The sequence below is a fragment of the Gymnoscopelus braueri genome (assembly GCF_963280865.1).
Source record: "Gymnoscopelus braueri genome assembly, chromosome: 7".
Taxonomy (NCBI): domain Eukaryota; kingdom Metazoa; phylum Chordata; class Actinopteri; order Myctophiformes; family Myctophidae; genus Gymnoscopelus; species Gymnoscopelus braueri.
In genome coordinates this window covers 8,712,698-8,729,780 of record NC_137608.1, presented here as the reverse complement: position 1 = coordinate 8,729,780, position 17,083 = coordinate 8,712,698, and the positions used below count along the sequence as shown (strand labels likewise).

The window sequence follows — 17,083 nt, the reverse complement described above, 5'->3', positions numbered from 1 at the left end:
TATCCCTTTATTTTTTTGGTTTCTTACATTTTTTAAAAATCATTATTATTTCAAAACATTTTCAAAAAATTAAAAAAGTAAATACACTTTAAAGAAACAAATTCAATGTTTTTTTTTTCAAAAGAAATTCCATAAATTAGAAAACAAATGTTTAAGAAGTAGCCTAGTGAAAATAGCAGATACAAGCTCACAATGTGTCACAAAGCGTTTTGAGCTAGATCTGCTATTTTCACTTGTTTGGGTCCCGGGCAAATGTCGATAATTTCTTTTTGGGGTCTTTAAAATGACAATATAGCGAGACACATAATAGTCCAGTTAAAATATTTGTTCAGGTTAAAAAGCCACCGTTTCCTACATGGCATTATGTAAAACTGCACAATTGGACATATCTGGCAAGGCAACATAATAATAATAATAATAATAGCAGCAGCACACATTGTGCATTATTATATGATGCTAAACAGTTTTTTGTGTGCCTGGCTAAATGTATATTATTTATACCGTTATCATGTATTGGTGTGTACTGTGTAGGCTACTTTAAATTAGACAAGGAGGGCATCCATGTAGCGGAGAAGGTGAAGCCATCATAATGAACTTATTATGAGCTTTGAATTCATTAGAAACCCTGGCCAGACCACGCCCCCTGACAGCTGTTTGGGCCAATCTGTCCTGGGACACATTTATAAATGACATTTATTATAGACAATGCCTGTAGATTCGGCTATTTTCGGTGCGACACCTTTGTAAAACGAACGAAACCTCTTTCTCTGTCTGTCTGTCTGTCTCTCTCTCTCTCTCTCTCTCTCTCTCTCTCTCTCTCTCTCTCTCTCTCTCTCTCTCTCTCTCTCTCTCTCATTCTAATTGGCATGAGAAAACATAGGCTACGTACGTTTACATTGCCCAAACAAAAGCGTGGTGTAAAGTAACTAAGTATATTTACCAAGTACTGTACTTAAGTACAATTTTGAGTTTCCCATTGTGTTTCCCATTTTCAATACTTTAGCATACATGAACCACTTTAGCCCTATTTTATACCCTATACTATTTGGAAATAGCCTATGGGAATGAAAATAGCTATATTTTCAAACATTTCGTGATTTTAATTTTGGGACTTTAAGTATATTTTGATGCCAATACTTTTGTACTTTTACTGAAGTAACATTTTAAACACAGTTCTTTTTTATATTATGGTATTGCTACTTTTGCTTCAGTAAATATCTGAGTAGGCCTACTTCTTCCACCACTGAACAAACATGGAATCTCTCTCTCTCTCTCTCTCTCTCTCTCTCTCTCTCTCTCTCTCTCCCTCCCTCTCTCCCTCCCTCTCTCCTTCTCTCTCTGTGTGTACACATCCTAATTCTCTTTTTGTTTATTTTCTTGCAGTAAATAAAATGGAGGAATCCAGTTCGCAGCCTAAGTTAGTGTGGGAAGGTGGGGACGCCAAAGCGGTGCAGCAGTGTCTGACGGACATCTTCACCAGTGTCTACACGACCTGTGACATCCCGCAGAACGCCATCTTCGGGCCCTGCGTCCTGAGCCACACGTCGCTGTACGACAGCATCGCCTTCATCGCCCTGAAAGCCACGGACAAACGGACGGCACCTTACATATTCAGGGTAAGCCCCAGTGGTGGAAAGTAACTCAGTACATTTACTCAAGTAGCCTACTGTACTTAAAGTACAATTTTACCTTAGCCTACCATTCACCTACACATTCAGGGTAAGCCCCAGTGGTGGAAAGTAACTAAGTAGGCTACATTTACTCAAGTACTGTACTTAAGTACAATTTTACTTTACCATTCACCTTACATATTCAGGGTAAGCGGTGTAAAGTAACTAAGTACATTTACTCAAGTATTGTACTCAAAGTAAAACATTTACCTTACCATTCACCTTACTCAGGGTAAGCCCCAGTGGTGCAAAGTAACTAAGTACATGTACTCAAGTGCGCGTGTGTGTGTGTGTGTGTGTGTGTGTGTGTGTGTGTGTGTGTGTGTGTGTGTGTGTGTGTGTGCATGTGGGTCTACTTGTGGCTGTGTGTACTTGTGAGGGCCAAGTGGGGCCAATGTCTCTACATAACGTATTGTAGTCGAATCTAAGAAATAGGCCTAGACAAGTTTCCAGCAAGGGAATTTTGTTGTTTTTTGGTTAAAAACGATTTTTAGAGAAAAGCCTTAAAGGAAAAGATTCAGGTCGAGGTCAGGAGGTCAGGACTGAGGTTATAGGGTTAGAGTTATGTTCGATTTGTAGTTGCAAGCCGGTGTTGCTCACCGAAAATAGCCGATTTAAAGCTTGCAACGCTTTGTGAGCAGCTTTATACCATTGCAATGTGATATAGAGCTGTTTAACACAATGCTGTACCCCCCACCCCCAAATTAAATACATATTTCCCCATTGTTTTCTTAAATTGTTTTTTATTATGTTTTGACACTTGTTTTGGCGATGTAAACATGTTTTCTCATACCAGTAAAGCTCTATTGAATTGAATTGTGAAATTGTAAATCAGGTATTTTGGTGCCCGAAAATAAAATAAACAGGCCTAAAATCAAACTCCTATATCGTCTCTGTTGGGGTGGAAACCTCATATGTCCAAAACGATTACTTTTCAGGATTCAAATTTCAAAAGTAGCAAAAGTAGCAGATCTACAAGTTCTAAACGCGGCACGAAGCGTCGCGTTTTGAGCTTGTAGATCTGCTACTTTTGATGCTTTTGTGTGACACTGTAGTATAATCAAGTATAAGGCATTGGTGTCTTCACAAGTATATTAACACAAACGTGTGTGTGTGTGTGTGTGTGTGTGCGCAGGTGGACACCTCGGCCACCAACAGCACCTCAGAGGGCCTGATGTGGCTGCGGCTGGTGCAGTCGTCCCGGGACAGGGAGGAGCAGAACCTGGAGGCCTACGTGAAGAGCGGCCAGCTCTTCTACCGCTCGCTGCGGAGGATCGAGAAGGACGAGGAGCTGCTGGTCTGGTACGGCAAGGACCTCATCGAGCTGCTGCTGCTCACCTCCACCAGAGCGCCGGCAGCCAAAAGCAAGGGTGAGTTAGCCTATAGCCTAGTTAGTAGCCTATTAAGCATTGGTTCTTTTGCTTCATGACTATAGCCTATAAAGTACAATGATGCAATGATTCTCAACCTTTTTTTATTCCAAGCATTATAGTCCACCACATTTGATGTGATTTATTTATTTTTATATTTGACACACTCAGAGTTAAATAAACAGTGTTAAAGCGGCACTATGTAACTTCTTTTTAATGAATAAAATGTAATCCAATCTGTATGGTAGAGTATGTTAATACAATATAACTTATACAATTGGGGTGCTTGTATTTTGTGTTCCTGCTCTTCTATTGAGATATTTAGATGTGTCAAAGGTCATGTCTCACCTAGACACAGGATCTGACAAGCATTTTGACCTGATGGTCAAGATTCAATGTATCCCCTGAGCAAGCAAGGCAGGCTCTTGCTCAATGTCAGCACTTGCACAGGAAACCAGGTTCAAATCCGGGGTAGCGTAGGAAAGTTACAAAACAAAGGTCCCAGCTTTGTTTAACTCTGTTTATTTAGTGTGTTAAATGCCAATATGACAATTTTATTACATATTTTATTATATTTTTACACTCAGGATAAAATGAACAGTGACTATTTTACAGTGTAGTTGAACACTTTCTAAGTGACTGAACTCATAGGCTCATGTCTCCATCTCCAGGTCCGTCCCCTCATTCATGCCCCGACTGCAGCCAGCGCTTCCAGTTCGAGTTCCCCTTCCTGGCCCACCTGAGGTTCCGCTGCACCAAGAGACTCCAGAGCCTGGCGGGAGCCGAGGAGGAACCCGCCGGCAATAAGGACGGCACCGAGGAGCGCTCCGGCACCACCACCCCGACCAGAACCAGCCCCAAGCTGGGCCGCTCGGAGGGCTTCCCGGCCGCCCAGGACACCAACAAGCCTTCCATGGACTTCCACAACCTGGCCCGGGACCTGGAGAACAACAGCAGCCCGCCGAGCGACAAGGAGGCCGAAATTCGGAGCGAGAGTCTGGGGAAGAGGAAGTTCTCCGAGGTGGAGGACCGGGAGCCCCGGGTCCCCGGCCTCCCCGTGACCAAGTCCAAGGACGAGCTGGCCAGTTCGGCGCAGAACTACCGAGGGGCTTACGGCCTGGAGGAGAACCGGCGAGCCTTCTCTCCGCCGAGAACCAGCGAGCCGGGCGAGGCCAAGCGCAGCGCCTTCACGGAGGTCAAGAAGTCCGCCCAGAGCGGCAATAAGCAGCACGGCGCCGCCAAAACCCTCCAGAGCTCCAACTCGGAGAACAAAGAGGCCGGCCGTCCCAGCGGCGGCGGCCCCTCGGAGAAGCACCTCAACATCAGGCAGGTCCTGTCGGAGACGCAGCCGCCGCAGACATCGCCGGTGGGCAGCGCCTTCACCTCGGTGGGCCACGGCATCAACGGCGAGCCGAGGAAGAGCGCGTTCAGCCAGCCGCACCGCTCCTCCTTCTCCCAGATCTCCCCCCTCGTCATGCCCCCCAAGCTGCTGGACTGCCACCCGGCGGTGGGCAACACCATCTCCTCCAGCAGACTCTACCAGGCGGACCACCTGGCCGCCAAGCTGCACGGCGCCGAGCTGGGCGCCAACTGCCCCGTGCCGGGCGGCATGGCCTCCGCCAAGCAGAGCCCGTTTGTGTACGCCGCCACGGCCTTCTGGCCCAAGAGCTCGGGGCCCATCCAGCTGCAGATGCCGTCGGCGCTCACGCTCCTGCCGCCCTCGTTCACCTCGCTCTGCCTGCCGGCGCAGAACTGGTGCGCCAAGTGCAACGCGTCCTTCCGCATGACCTCGGACCTGGTCTACCACATGCGCTCGCACCACAAGAAGGAGTTCGCCATGGAGCCGCTGGTCAAGCGGCGGCGCGAGGAGAAGCTCAAGTGCCCCATCTGCAACGAGTCGTTCCGGGAGCGCCATCACCTGTCACGTCACATGACCTCCCACAACTGACTTTAATAGCGGACGGTTTGGAGGGGGGGAGGGGACATTGACGCTGACTGGCTCAGGCGTGGATTTAAGCCCGATTTATATTTCGTCGTAGGACGGCGTTGTGTGCCGAGCATAGGCGATCTATAAGCTCACAATGTGAGCATTGTGAGCTTATAGATCGCCTATTTTTGGTCCGCGACACCGGCGTAGGCGTCACCCCCCCACAACTCCCCTGGAGAGACAACAACAATGGAGAAAATAACAAAAGCCTGTGCACTTTGTTGTCACTTTCACTTTCACGGACGATGCTCTCGTATTCCTTTCTTTTTTCTTCTTTTTTTTTAAGTCTGTCGATTTTTTCCTATTTCGACGTGTCACGTTTTTTGGGGTGTATGCAAATAACGTTTAGACTTTTGGAAAAGGATCTATTTATGAAGCACTTAACATTTGAAAATGAGGGACGGTTATAAATATGTGTAAATGTACAGGAAGTTGTATTTTATATCATAGAAATGCAAATATACTAGAGAAAGAGATACAGACACTTCACGGTTTACAAGGCGAACACGTTTTTTTATGTTTACAATGAATATTGACACAAATCGGAATATTATGTCAGACTATATTTCAGAGTGCATGTAATATTAAACGATATTGATTTAATATTATTAACTTAAATAATATTGATGCAGTGTACACACTGCAATGTAAATATTTGTTTTAATTGAAATACAAAGTGTAATATTTTGTGTCAGTGGGGAATAGTTTGTGGTTCTCTTTTTTCTTTTTTTTTGCTGACGATTACAACTGGAAACTGTAAAATCCTGAGTGTTCATTTAAGGGTCCATTTGGTTCCATTTGTACACTAGAGCTGAATTAACACTCAGGATATCACAGTGCTGTTTATCTAATCATGTTGAATGCATTGACAATAAAATAGCTTTATTTTCAACTGTCTCTCCCCTGATTTATTGTGTTCTGTTTGAATCCAGCAGGAAAACATGATACCTTTGCTGTCAGGCACAAACATTGTATCACCATATTTCTTGTTTTATATGTTTTACGTGTGTGTGTGTGTGTGTGTGTGTGTGTGTGTGTGTGTGTGTGTGTGTGTGTGTGTGTGTGTGTGTGTGTGTGTGTGTGTGTGTGTGTGTGTGTGTGTGTGTGTGTGTGTGTGTGTGTGTGTGTGTTAATGCCCTAATTCCTCATACAAGAGCGTCACACAGACAAAAGTAGTGAAAATGGCAGATCTACAAGCTCAGCAATGTGAACGAAACGTTGTGAGCTGCTATTTTGATCTATTTTGCTATTTTCTTGTTAATAACAATAATAAAAAGGAAGTCTTTTGGACATACAAGGTGACAGCAACAATATATAAATACGTTAATTATATGTTTGTATAAACGTAGGGAAACTAGGAAATTAGGCTTCTCTACTGCATTATATTTGATATGGCCACTAATTGACAGCAAGCTGTTTGCCTTCAGTAATATCCAGCTGTATTTTAAGCTAAAAAAACATAAGCATTGCAGTGTACAATTTAACCTAGCTATAAAACAGTTAAAGAAGACATCAAATAAATATGAGACATAATCCTATAGCTTCTCAATTTTATTTATTTTTTAAAGCCTATTATAAGCCGTAAACCCAGGAAAAAACAACAAATAAAAAACACAATCATAATCATCATAATCACATGTTATTATTATTATTATTATTAATATTATTAATACTATTCATATTATTAAAAAGTATTATTATTATTATTATTATTATTATTATTATTACACTTATTATTATTATTATTATTATTATTATTATTATTATTACCCTTATTATTATTATTATTATTATTATTATTATTATACACATAGAACCATTGCTTGCCTTATACAACAACTTCAGAGATGTAGGTTTGTTCAGTTTAATCTAACAGTAGGCCATAAGAACAGCCGCGTCCAGTTTCTAGTTCAGAAAGCATGACATTAAAACAGTATAATTATATCTCCTTATTTCACCAAAGCAGAAATTAACAATTGTGATAAACTAATGGATATCCTATATATGTCTTAAACTCGTTCACCTCTATAAGCTTCGTCGTAAAGGACATCGTTAATTCCCTCCTGACATCAGCAGAAATGTTGATATCATTTTCTAATGGCGATAAAATGAGAGAAGGTGCCGTGTAGTAAATATAACAGGCCTTCACTAGCCAAGAGGCTCTGTTTCAAGGCTACATTCTTTGGTGGAAGAAGTAGGCCTACACAGATATTTTACTTATGTAAAAGTAGCAATACCACTACCACAACATAAAATACTCTGTTACAAGTAAAAGGCCTGTGTTCAAAATGTTACTTGAGTAAAAGTACAAAAGTATTGGCATCAAAATATACCTAACGTACCAAAAGTAAAAGTAGCCTACTATGTTTGAAAATAGCAGATTGACTACAAGCATTGTAGATCGGCTATTTTCAAATAGCCTATGTATAGGGCTAAAGTGGTTAATGTATGTTCTATAATATAATAATGTATATATGCAAAGTAACTAGTAACTAAAGTTTTCAAATAAATGTATTGGACTAAAAGTACAATATTCGCCTCTGAGATGTAGTGGAGTAAACGTAAAAGTACTGAAAATTAGAGATACTCCAGTAAAGTAAAAATACCTCAACATTTTAGGCTACTTAAGTAGGCCCGTACGCTACTTGAGTACACGTAGCCTATTTACACCACTGCTTCGGCTATATACACCATTAAAATTCTGAATATTAATCTAACTGAGAGAGTACAAAAGGAACCAAATGGACCCTAACGGGTACATTTGGTTCCTTTTGTGCACTCAGTTAAACATGGATTAAGATATTTCAGACAATTATGAGGGGGGAACAGCTGACGTTTTTGGTAGCCTAAATGTTATTGAAATCATGGCCACTGGACAACAAAATAAAGGCAAGGTTTATTTTATATGGACCAGGGGTCATTATTCAACCAGAGTGTATTATTTAGGGTTTTAAAAAAAGACCTCTTGAAAAAGAAATCCCCCTACACGAGAAACCGATCAAAGACGCATGGAAAATAGTTCAACAGTGACATCAAGTGGTCAATTTATGAAGTGCAGACAGTATGGTTGTTCACTGTGAGTGAGAGCTACTAACTTAGAAAACAAATAAACAGGTGTCACCTGATGGTCTTCAACTGAATGAACTTTGTAATGACCTTGTGGCCAGCCAGCCATTTTATTCATTACAATATTTTAAAATGTTCTTGTACATCATAAGCCTTTGTTTTGACAATTTTGTTTTAGTCGCTGGCAGGCCTGGATTCGTCATTTTAGGGGCAAGGCCACTTGGCCTTTGGTGTTGTCAGACCCATGGAGAGAGAGGGTTATGACACGATTTGATCTCGCCGCAAAGCGGGCTGCTATGGGCTGTAGTTCCAAACATTGGAACTATCTCATTGAGATAGAACGAGCATTTCCGCATCCCATTCTTACATGGGAGTCAACGCTAGTGTCGTCACTCTCATATTAGATCACGCTGGGTGCTGTCCATTTTTTAGGGCACAAAGGCCAAATGCCAGGGCAAGGCCATCAAATAAAACAAGATTTTAGTGCATTGAAAAAAAAAATTGAATTTAAGGGTTAAGGATGGTTTTAAATTTGTAGAATGTAGACTATCTGCATTGAAATAAATAAATTATGGTATTTACAATCTGATCCATGCTCAGCCCTGCACCAATTAAAGTTGCTGGGTTGGTTTGAAGATGGGGACTCAGGAGTTAAGAATTCAGAATAAGACAACAACAACAAAAGACACATGACAAGAGAGAGACACTGGCATCTACATATTGACAAGAAAGAGACAGAGGAGAAAGTGGTACGTACAGTCAGCTGGGGCATTAAGGCCACTGTGGCCAAACTGAGGGTCACGACGGCCACGGCCATATGGAGTGTGTTATCTAACCTCAATGTGTTGTCATGGCATCAGGCGCAAACAAATCATTCTGCTCCATGTATGGGCACAAAAGGGGACATGCCCATACATGGGCATATACTGAAGACATCAGGGTTCTCGATATATGGACATAAAAGGGACAAGGACGGACAGATACAGAGATCTCCATATACGGGCATATCAGTCGGATTGGCGGTGCGATGCAGATGTGAGGACTCTGGTATATAGAATCAGTGCAATACCACACATCAGAAAAAGCAACTACACTTGGAGGTTGACCCGATCGTGGTACTTAAAGTACGGGTCGTCAAGGTACCAGTTCCTCCTCTTCCAGAACTTGGTGGTCATTTTGTCCAACAGCTTGCTTTGTGTCTTGTTACAGAACACGTGCTGCCTCAGCCGGCTCCTTCGAGCGGGCAGCTTCCTCCACAGCTTCTTCTTGTGTCCAGCCTTGCGTCTGACCCAGAGGCCACAGTGCAGCCTCAAGAACCTGTCCTTTACGGACTCCACTGACTTCCTCTTCCCCTTCTTCACGCTGATGTATGTTAGGCTTCTGATTGGCTGCCGGAACAGGCCCGGGATAGGAAACGGTGAGACGCGTCGCAGGAGCGCAGCGGGGTCCGGGGACCCCCAGGGGTCCTTGAGGGGGTTCCAGGGGTTCCATTGATAGTTAGGAACCAAATGGACCCGTCGTACCGGGCTGTAACTCTGAGAGTGTGCAAATGGAACCAAATGGACCCTTACGGGTCCATTTGGTTCCATTTGCACACTCCCAGAGTTATGGTGGTCCGTGGCCCTAATGGGACAAAACTGGGGGTCCTTGAAGTTATACAGTTTCGGAACCATTGACTTAAAAGCAGACATAGAAGCCCAGACAGGAGCTGATGGTTTCTGCAGTAGAGTTGGAGGTTGAAAGATGGGAGAGAACAGGCAGAGCTTTGGTGCTCCGGTGCAGACAATGAGCGGCCTCAGCAAACCAGGCACTTTCCTTGTCAAGGAAGCCGCCATGTTGTTTTTCCCATTAAAGTAGCTCAGTTTCACTAAGAGGAGATTATAGAGGTTAATATCTCACATTTGGAGTTACAGTCAACCCAGATATGCAGATCATTTTCCTGGACTGTCTTCCACAAATGTGATGTCATTCCTCATGTCTCCCTCCCTCTGACATCATGAAAGTATAGACCCAGCACTGCTATACTGATTCTTCAGCCAATCAGATCAGCGATTGGGCTGGAGTTGACCATGGTGATTGATAGGCTTGTCTGTCTGTGTCCCTTTTATACCCATATATGGAAATCTTTGTCTGTCTGCCTGGGTCGCTTTTACGCTCATAAATGGAGTTTATGGGTCTGTGTTCCCTTTTATTCCCATATGTGGAGATCCCTGATGTCATCGATATGATGTCATATAGTACTGACATCGGGCGGACGGTTCACACTGACATTAAATGAGCAGGGATCTCCGTATATGGACACACATTGTAAATGGAAGTAAATGTGAATGGGTCATGCATTAGTTAATTAATCAATGTTGAGCCAGTGCACACAGGCCATTTCTCCCCTACAATGTTACGAGAAACAGTTTTTGTACATCAAAATTCACAACAAAATCACAAACAAAAAGCATTTTACAGCAGCTGCGAATATGGCTCAGCCAATCATAATCAAGGACTATCCATTATATAACATCAGTTTCAACAGAACAGATCCAGTACTACATGACAGAGAACATAGGATCGAGGCTGGTCAAAGTAACAATGAATAATTTGACAGGAACCATATGGAGGAGGATCACAGTCTACTGACCAACCCCATACCTCCTCAGAGAACATGTCGACCAATCAGGCTGCTGTTTAGAATCTGTGACAATTGAAGAGTCCATTTGAGATCCTTTGTTGTCCATAAAGTATCCATATCCTAATGTGTTGTCAAATCGATCTGATCTTCCTCTTTTCAAAGAACAGAACGTGCTTGTTCACAATCGGATCGTGTTTACGAAAAACCAGTTTCTCTCTGAAACGATTCCTCTTTGTGTTGAAGAAATATCCTGTCCCTGCAGCGCTCATCATCTGCACCAGGACTGTCTTGGACTTTGCCTTTGCCAAATGTACAGCAGTGAGATACATGTTTACATTATTTCAAAAACTCCTCAAAGTCAGCTTCAAAACAACAACTATATAAGTCTCCACTATCTTTAAGGTCACACTGATAATTCTCTGTCTGTGTTCCCTTTTATTCCTATGGAGATCTCTGTATCTGTCTGTCTGCCTGCGTACCCTTTATGCCCAAATATGGAGGTCCGTATCAGCCATGCCCAAATATGGAGTCCAGGCCAGTCTATGACATTATGACATCAGGTTACTCCATATATGGAGATTTGCGGATTTATTAATATCTTTGGACTAGTTGCGATCCGAACGACTTCCCACTCGGCACCGTACTCCCTGGGTCCCATACAGATTTTGTGAATTTATAGGACAAAGTAATATGTATTATTCTGAAATGGGCTGCTCTACATAATTAGTAGTTTCACTTTTGGTGATTTAAATATAATTTGATCCAAATCATTCTGTATCTGTACTTTTACTTAAGTATCTTTTTGAATGCTGGACTTTATTAAGCAAAGCTCCTCCACCACTGTTCTATCATTTTATGCTATTTATTGTTTTTGGTGAATAGAAATATTTTGGAATTTATTGATTAGAAACTATCAACTATACGTATGAAAATGTATACAGTAACTTCTAGGAATAATACAGATTATTCCTACAATACCTGTGTTAGCACACAGAGGCAATGTTAAGGATTTCCACTAGGGTCTTCACACTTGTGTGCACTCTAAGAAAGGTGAATATCCCCACCCTGCAGCGCAGCTTCTGTTCTGCAGCCTCACACCGAGTCTCAGCCCATCCTGCGTTTGTTCTTAAGGCTATGACAGATTCCCAGCAGAGTCAGATGGAGCCACAGTTCTACAGGGCTCCTCCAGAGGTCCGTGGGATGACCACTTTAGACAAAGAGGCTTTCGCCCAGACAGTTATAGTCCCAGCCCTGCGTGTTCCCAAAGGAGTGATGAACAAAGTTGTGAAAACTCTGAAAAGATGCGCAATCCCGCGCTCAGGGTTCCCCAGAGTTGTGAAGGAGGAGAAAATCAGTGAGACGGATAACTTCGGCTTACTGCTGTTGGATCCCGGCAGGGTGTCTTCTGCAAGTTCCTTCAGTGAGGCTGAAACTGAGGCCATGCGCTCATTTGATGTTCCTCAGGAGCTCCAGTACTATGTGCTGCCTCTGACCTATGATAACCTGAAGAGTGAGGAGGTGTTACGAGCCGTACTTCCTGAGGGCCAAGACGTCACCACAGGGTTCAGTCGAGTCGGACACATCGTGCACATGAACCTGAGAGACCATCAGCTGCCTTACAGGAACCTCATAGGCCAAGTCATAATGGACAAAAACCCAGGGGTGACCTGTGTGGTCAATAAGTTGAACATCATTGACTCGACTTACCGCAACTTCAAGATGGAGGTGCTAGCTGGAGAGGAGAATATGGTGGCGAAAGTGAAAGAAAATGGGGTGACCTACGAGTTTGATTTTTCTCGTGTGTACTGGAACCCCAGGCTAAGCACGGAGCACGAGCGTGTGGTGAACCTCCTCAAACGCGGAGACACCGTACTGGATGTGTTTGCAGGTGTGGGACCCTTTGCCCTCCCTGCTGCCCGCCGTGGTGCCATCGTACTTGCCAATGACCTCAACCCGGAGTCCTACCGCTGGCTACAGCACAACAGCAAGCTGAACAAAGTGGACAGCAAGGTCAGAGCCTTCAACCTGGATGGCAGGGCCTTCATTCAGGGACCTATGAAGCAGGAGCTTCCTGCCCTGCTGAAGGGAACAGCCAGCATTCACGTGGTTATGAACCTGCCCGCCTTGGCTCTGGAGTTTCTGGATGCATTCAGAGGCCTCCTGAGCCAGGAGCTTTCCTGTGAGAACAACCTGCCCATAGTGCACTGTTACGGGTTCTCTAAAGACGACAACCCTAAGAAGGACATAGTGGAAAGGGCGTCCTCTAGCCTTGGGTTCTCCCTGGAGGATCGATGCTCTGTGCATTTGGTGCGAAATGTATCTCCAAACAAGGAGATGATGTGTGTGAGCTTCACCCTTCCCAAAGAGGTGCTCTTCAGCAGTGACAGTGAACAGACAGGTAAGCATCCATTTACAAATGACTAAGGGTGGATTTGGATGCTTTTATTCTCTCACCAAAAGTGATTCCCCCCCCCCCCCTCGTTAGATAGACTTTTTTGAACGGACCTTTTAGACAAAGTATTTTAAATGTAACTGCTGTTTTACATTTTTGCCTAATAAAATATTCAATCAAATATTCAAACCTGAAACATGATTGATCAGGTGTGTGAAGCCCAGGGTGAGAACAGCCACAACTAACTGGTTGTTGTCACGATCATGGCCTCTGCCTCTGACCTTCCTTGTCCGGACACTCTCTATTTTCCCGGTGTTTCGCCCAGGTGGACGTGGTTTCGAGGTTAGGTTTAGGCATAGTTTTTGTGAGGTAAAAGGAGGTTAGGGTCAAAGAAAGAGGAAAAGCGCCAAAGAAAGAGGAAGTCCCGACCTGTCTAGCGTGCCCCTGTTGTGACTCTGCTCCTGCTCACTCCCTCCTCTCAGCCAATCTCCTCACCCCTCTCCTGTGGCCTAGAAGAATCAGATTGCCATGAGTGCCATCACCTGTGAGGACCAGCTGAGCCTGGTTCGGTGACGAGCTCATGACTAGAGTCCTCCAGAGTGTAGAAGAGAGAGTAACGTCACGCTTTGATCTCGCCGCAAAGCGGGCTGCTATGGGCTATAGTTCCAAACATTGGAACTATCTCATTGAGATAGACAGAGCACTTCCGCATTCCATTCTTACAATGGGAGTCAACGCTAGTGTCATTAACTCTCTTATACGGCTCTGGAGTCCTCACACTGGTGCTGTTAGTTGTCTCCGTCAGGCCGAAAGGCATGGCGAGAGAGTATGTTTTACCCCCTGTCCGTCCGTCCGTGTGTCCGTCCGTCCATCTGTCTGTGAGCAGCTAATCTCAGGCACCGTTGGCCCGGTCGCTGCGAAACTGTGCACACACACACTCCCTGGATGCCAATTCAGAGCCTCTGCCCCAAATCTTTCACATGGGCCTGTTATAGCGCCACCAGGAGGCCGATTTGTGCAAAACCCATTTACTCCTACAGATTTTATCCAAACGTCATGCAAATCGGTACAAAGTATCTCTATAGTCATGTGATCAACACGGATCTGTCCGATTTTCCATATTCCATCCTCATTGGCTAAGGTTGGCTTCCAAAATTTGCAGGATTGGTCTGTTTTGAACAAAATGCCTCAAATCATGAAAGCAGCTTGCGCTTTCCGTGCAATTTCACACGCACATTCCCACAAGGCCGAGGAAGAAATGCCACCCTTTTCACATTGGCCTGTTATAGCGCCACCAGCAGGTATAATTTAGCAAAACACATGTTTGGAACAAAATGCCTCAAATCATGAATGCAAGGTCCGATTGACGTGAAAGGCCCAAGAAGAAATGGCACCCTTTTCACATTGGCCTATTATAGCGCCACCAGGAGGCCACAATAACCTACCTAACCTGGCGGAGACCTGTGCTCCGAGGAGCACCTTCTCTAGTTTTTTCTGTGCAACATAATTTTGTCTGTTAAACAAATTCATTTAGTTTCGTTTTATTCAGCTTTGGGCAACTAATTCATTTTTGTGTGGCATTGTGGTGTCACCGCATTCAAGATTTGTCTGATTACAATACAATGCAATCAATGTCTCCTTTTAAGAATGTAGCAATGCTGTATAGACAAAATCCACTTGTTTATTATATTATGAAATTCAGCTTAAGAAACATTGAATCACTAAGATATATTTATTTGTAATATAATATCACATATAATTTGACTTAATACATACGTTTTTATAAAAATTCTCAATAGAAAACAAATATTCCTTTAGGACATTTATGACAAAAATGTAACAAAGGCAAACTAAAACAAACAAAACAATAGTATAAAAAAATCCCAACTGCAGCTAAAGCATGTTTTGATGTTAAGAACCATGATATGGAACTGAGTAATGTCAATTAAATTGTGTGCGTGTGTGTGCACGCATCTGCACGCGTGTAGGGGCTCTATATTGTATGTCATCTGTCTTCCTTCCCTTCAAGATCAGTTGTACTGCAGTGCTCTACACCCACCAGGCCGTTTAGAGGTCATATTAGAATATTCGCATGTATTTCAGCCACTGAAAACTTCCAATGACCTAATACTTGTCAAATCACTCTGTATTGTAGCTGAAGCTTGCTCCACTGTAGATATATGTTTCGTATTTTGAATGTGAGTGACTTGTTCAAACCCTGCAATTTCATCACATAAAATAGCAGAGGAAATGACAAGGAGTAACAGTATATACAACTCTGGGAACGCATTCGGTAAAGAAAAAGAGAAAATTCTCAGCAGAATCTGTCTTGAGAGATTAGTAAATAATTGACAGCTAAATCCAACCCATGACCAGGCAAACGTTTAACTTAATGCGCCCATTCCCTTTACAGCGTTGGAATTCAAGCAATTACCAGCCAATTCTGTATGCTGACGTTTTGATTGTCCCTCCCTTTACTTTTCACCTGTGGGCCGGGACCCCCAGGGCGGTCCCCACATGCTTTTGGGGGTCCCCAGATGACAGTAAAATGAAAATTGAAGGACTTTTAAGACCTTTTCAATATCTGAAAAAAAGGTTAATGAAAAAAAAGAAGGCAATGAAAAAAGACCATTACTGCATCAAAGGTAATCAACAAACTGTGCTATAAAAACTGGTCATACGTTGGCCAAATTGTCAAATAATATAAGAAAGAGGCCAACATTCTGAAAATAGCTGCTAAGCTATTTTCACAATATCTGTGGAACCAAGTCAAACTAAATGTAATGCCTCAACTCCTGCAATTCCAATCGCTTGTCAGGCTGTGGGGTCGCCAGTTAAAATATGATTATTTTGGGGGGTCCCCAGTTCAAATATGATTATTTTTGGGGGGTCCCCAGTTCAAATATGATTATTTTTGGGGGTCCCCAGTTCAAATATGATTATTTTGGGGGGTCACGGCCTGAAAAGGTTGAGAACCCCTGGTGCACAGAACACTGAAAGACATCAAGCCTGAGAGGCCCTGCATGTTCATGCTGTGATCTTCCGGTCAACATATCTTCCCTGCTCCCCGGACACACCAGTGCTTTCTGCCATCTGATACACTTAACACGCAGGGTTGGATTTGCTGGAGGGTTTAGGGGGGATCTATGTCTCTGCTTTTGATACCCCCCCCCCCGCCGTTGGGGCCGTTTATTTAGGCCTAGCCACAAGCAACCCTTAGATCTTATGTTTAATATCTGGAATCTAGAGTTGCAATACCAACTCTTGACAGCCCATACATCCAAACGGAAAAGTCTGATCTGATTGTATATTAACCATTTAGACCTGGAACGCATCAGTGTCACTTTAGATTTCTTTCGCTATTCAAAAATAGCAGATAAGCTACAAGCTCATAGCGCGGCACTCGGTGCCGTGCTATGAGCTTGTATATCTGCTATTTTGGAAAAAAAAAACTGTTAGGATTTAGAAAACATTTTTAAGAATCGCCTCAGGTCTTAATGGGTTAAACGACGTTAAACTCACCAACATTGCAGCTTGGATCATCCTCTTTGTATCTGCCAAGTTTTTGTTTCATAAAAATCCACCGTAGACATTTTATGAGCTACTTTTTGTCAATACATTTGAGTTTGGAAGTGCTCGTGGGAAATCACTCGGTCCTGCGTAGAACCTGTTTCTAAATGTCAAATAATGCAGGAGGCAGGATGTTGCGTTATTGAAAACGAGCGCTTCCAAACTCCAACACTAAGAAAAATTATCACCTGCAGGGAATTTATTGACAGAAAGTAGCTCATAACGTGTCTACGGTGGATTTTTATTATACAAACATTTGGCAGTATACAAAAAGGATAATCCAAGCTTTCCGTACAGCTACAATGTTGGTGAATTTAACGTTGTTTAATACAATCAGATCACACTTTTCCATTTGGATGTACGGTATGGGCAGTTGGTATTGGAATTCCAGGTATTAAAAATAGC

The 17,083-nt window shown here is 43.2% G+C and overlaps 4 protein-coding genes across 4 annotated transcripts; 2 read left to right on the top strand and 2 right to left on the bottom strand.

Annotated features, from left to right (window-relative positions):
* Positions 1 to 1,391: 1,391 nt before the first annotated feature.
* Positions 1,392 to 4,993, top strand: prdm8b (PR domain containing 8b; the record flags this gene model as incomplete). Its single annotated transcript, XM_080432785.1, has 3 exons — positions 1,392 to 1,616; positions 2,806 to 3,040; positions 3,712 to 4,993. The coding sequence occupies 3 exons, from the start codon at positions 1,392 to 1,394 to the stop codon at positions 4,986 to 4,988; spliced, it is 1,737 nt and encodes a 578-aa protein (XP_080288911.1). The 3' UTR covers positions 4,989 to 4,993.
* Positions 4,994 to 9,181: 4,188 nt separating this feature from the next.
* On the bottom strand, positions 9,182 to 9,928 carry LOC308088861 (large ribosomal subunit protein bL35m-like; the record flags this gene model as incomplete). The annotated part of the gene is made up of 2 exons (XM_080433447.1): positions 9,182 to 9,502; positions 9,797 to 9,928. 2 exons carry the CDS (start codon positions 9,926 to 9,928, stop codon positions 9,182 to 9,184), a joined length of 453 nt encoding a protein of 150 aa, XP_080289573.1.
* A 919-nt stretch (positions 9,929 to 10,847) lies between these two features.
* LOC308088070 (large ribosomal subunit protein bL33m-like) lies at positions 10,848 to 11,045 on the bottom strand (the record flags this gene model as incomplete). Its single annotated transcript, XM_080432421.1, has 1 exon — positions 10,848 to 11,045. One exon carries the CDS (start codon positions 11,043 to 11,045, stop codon positions 10,848 to 10,850), a length of 198 nt encoding a protein of 65 aa, XP_080288547.1.
* A 670-nt stretch (positions 11,046 to 11,715) lies between these two features.
* LOC308088860 (tRNA (guanine(37)-N(1))-methyltransferase-like) lies at positions 11,716 to 13,640 on the top strand (the record flags this gene model as incomplete). The annotated part of the gene is made up of 2 exons (XM_080433446.1): positions 11,716 to 13,114; positions 13,591 to 13,640. The coding sequence occupies 2 exons, from the start codon at positions 11,716 to 11,718 to the stop codon at positions 13,638 to 13,640; spliced, it is 1,449 nt and encodes a 482-aa protein (XP_080289572.1).
* Positions 13,641 to 17,083: the final 3,443 nt, after the last annotated feature.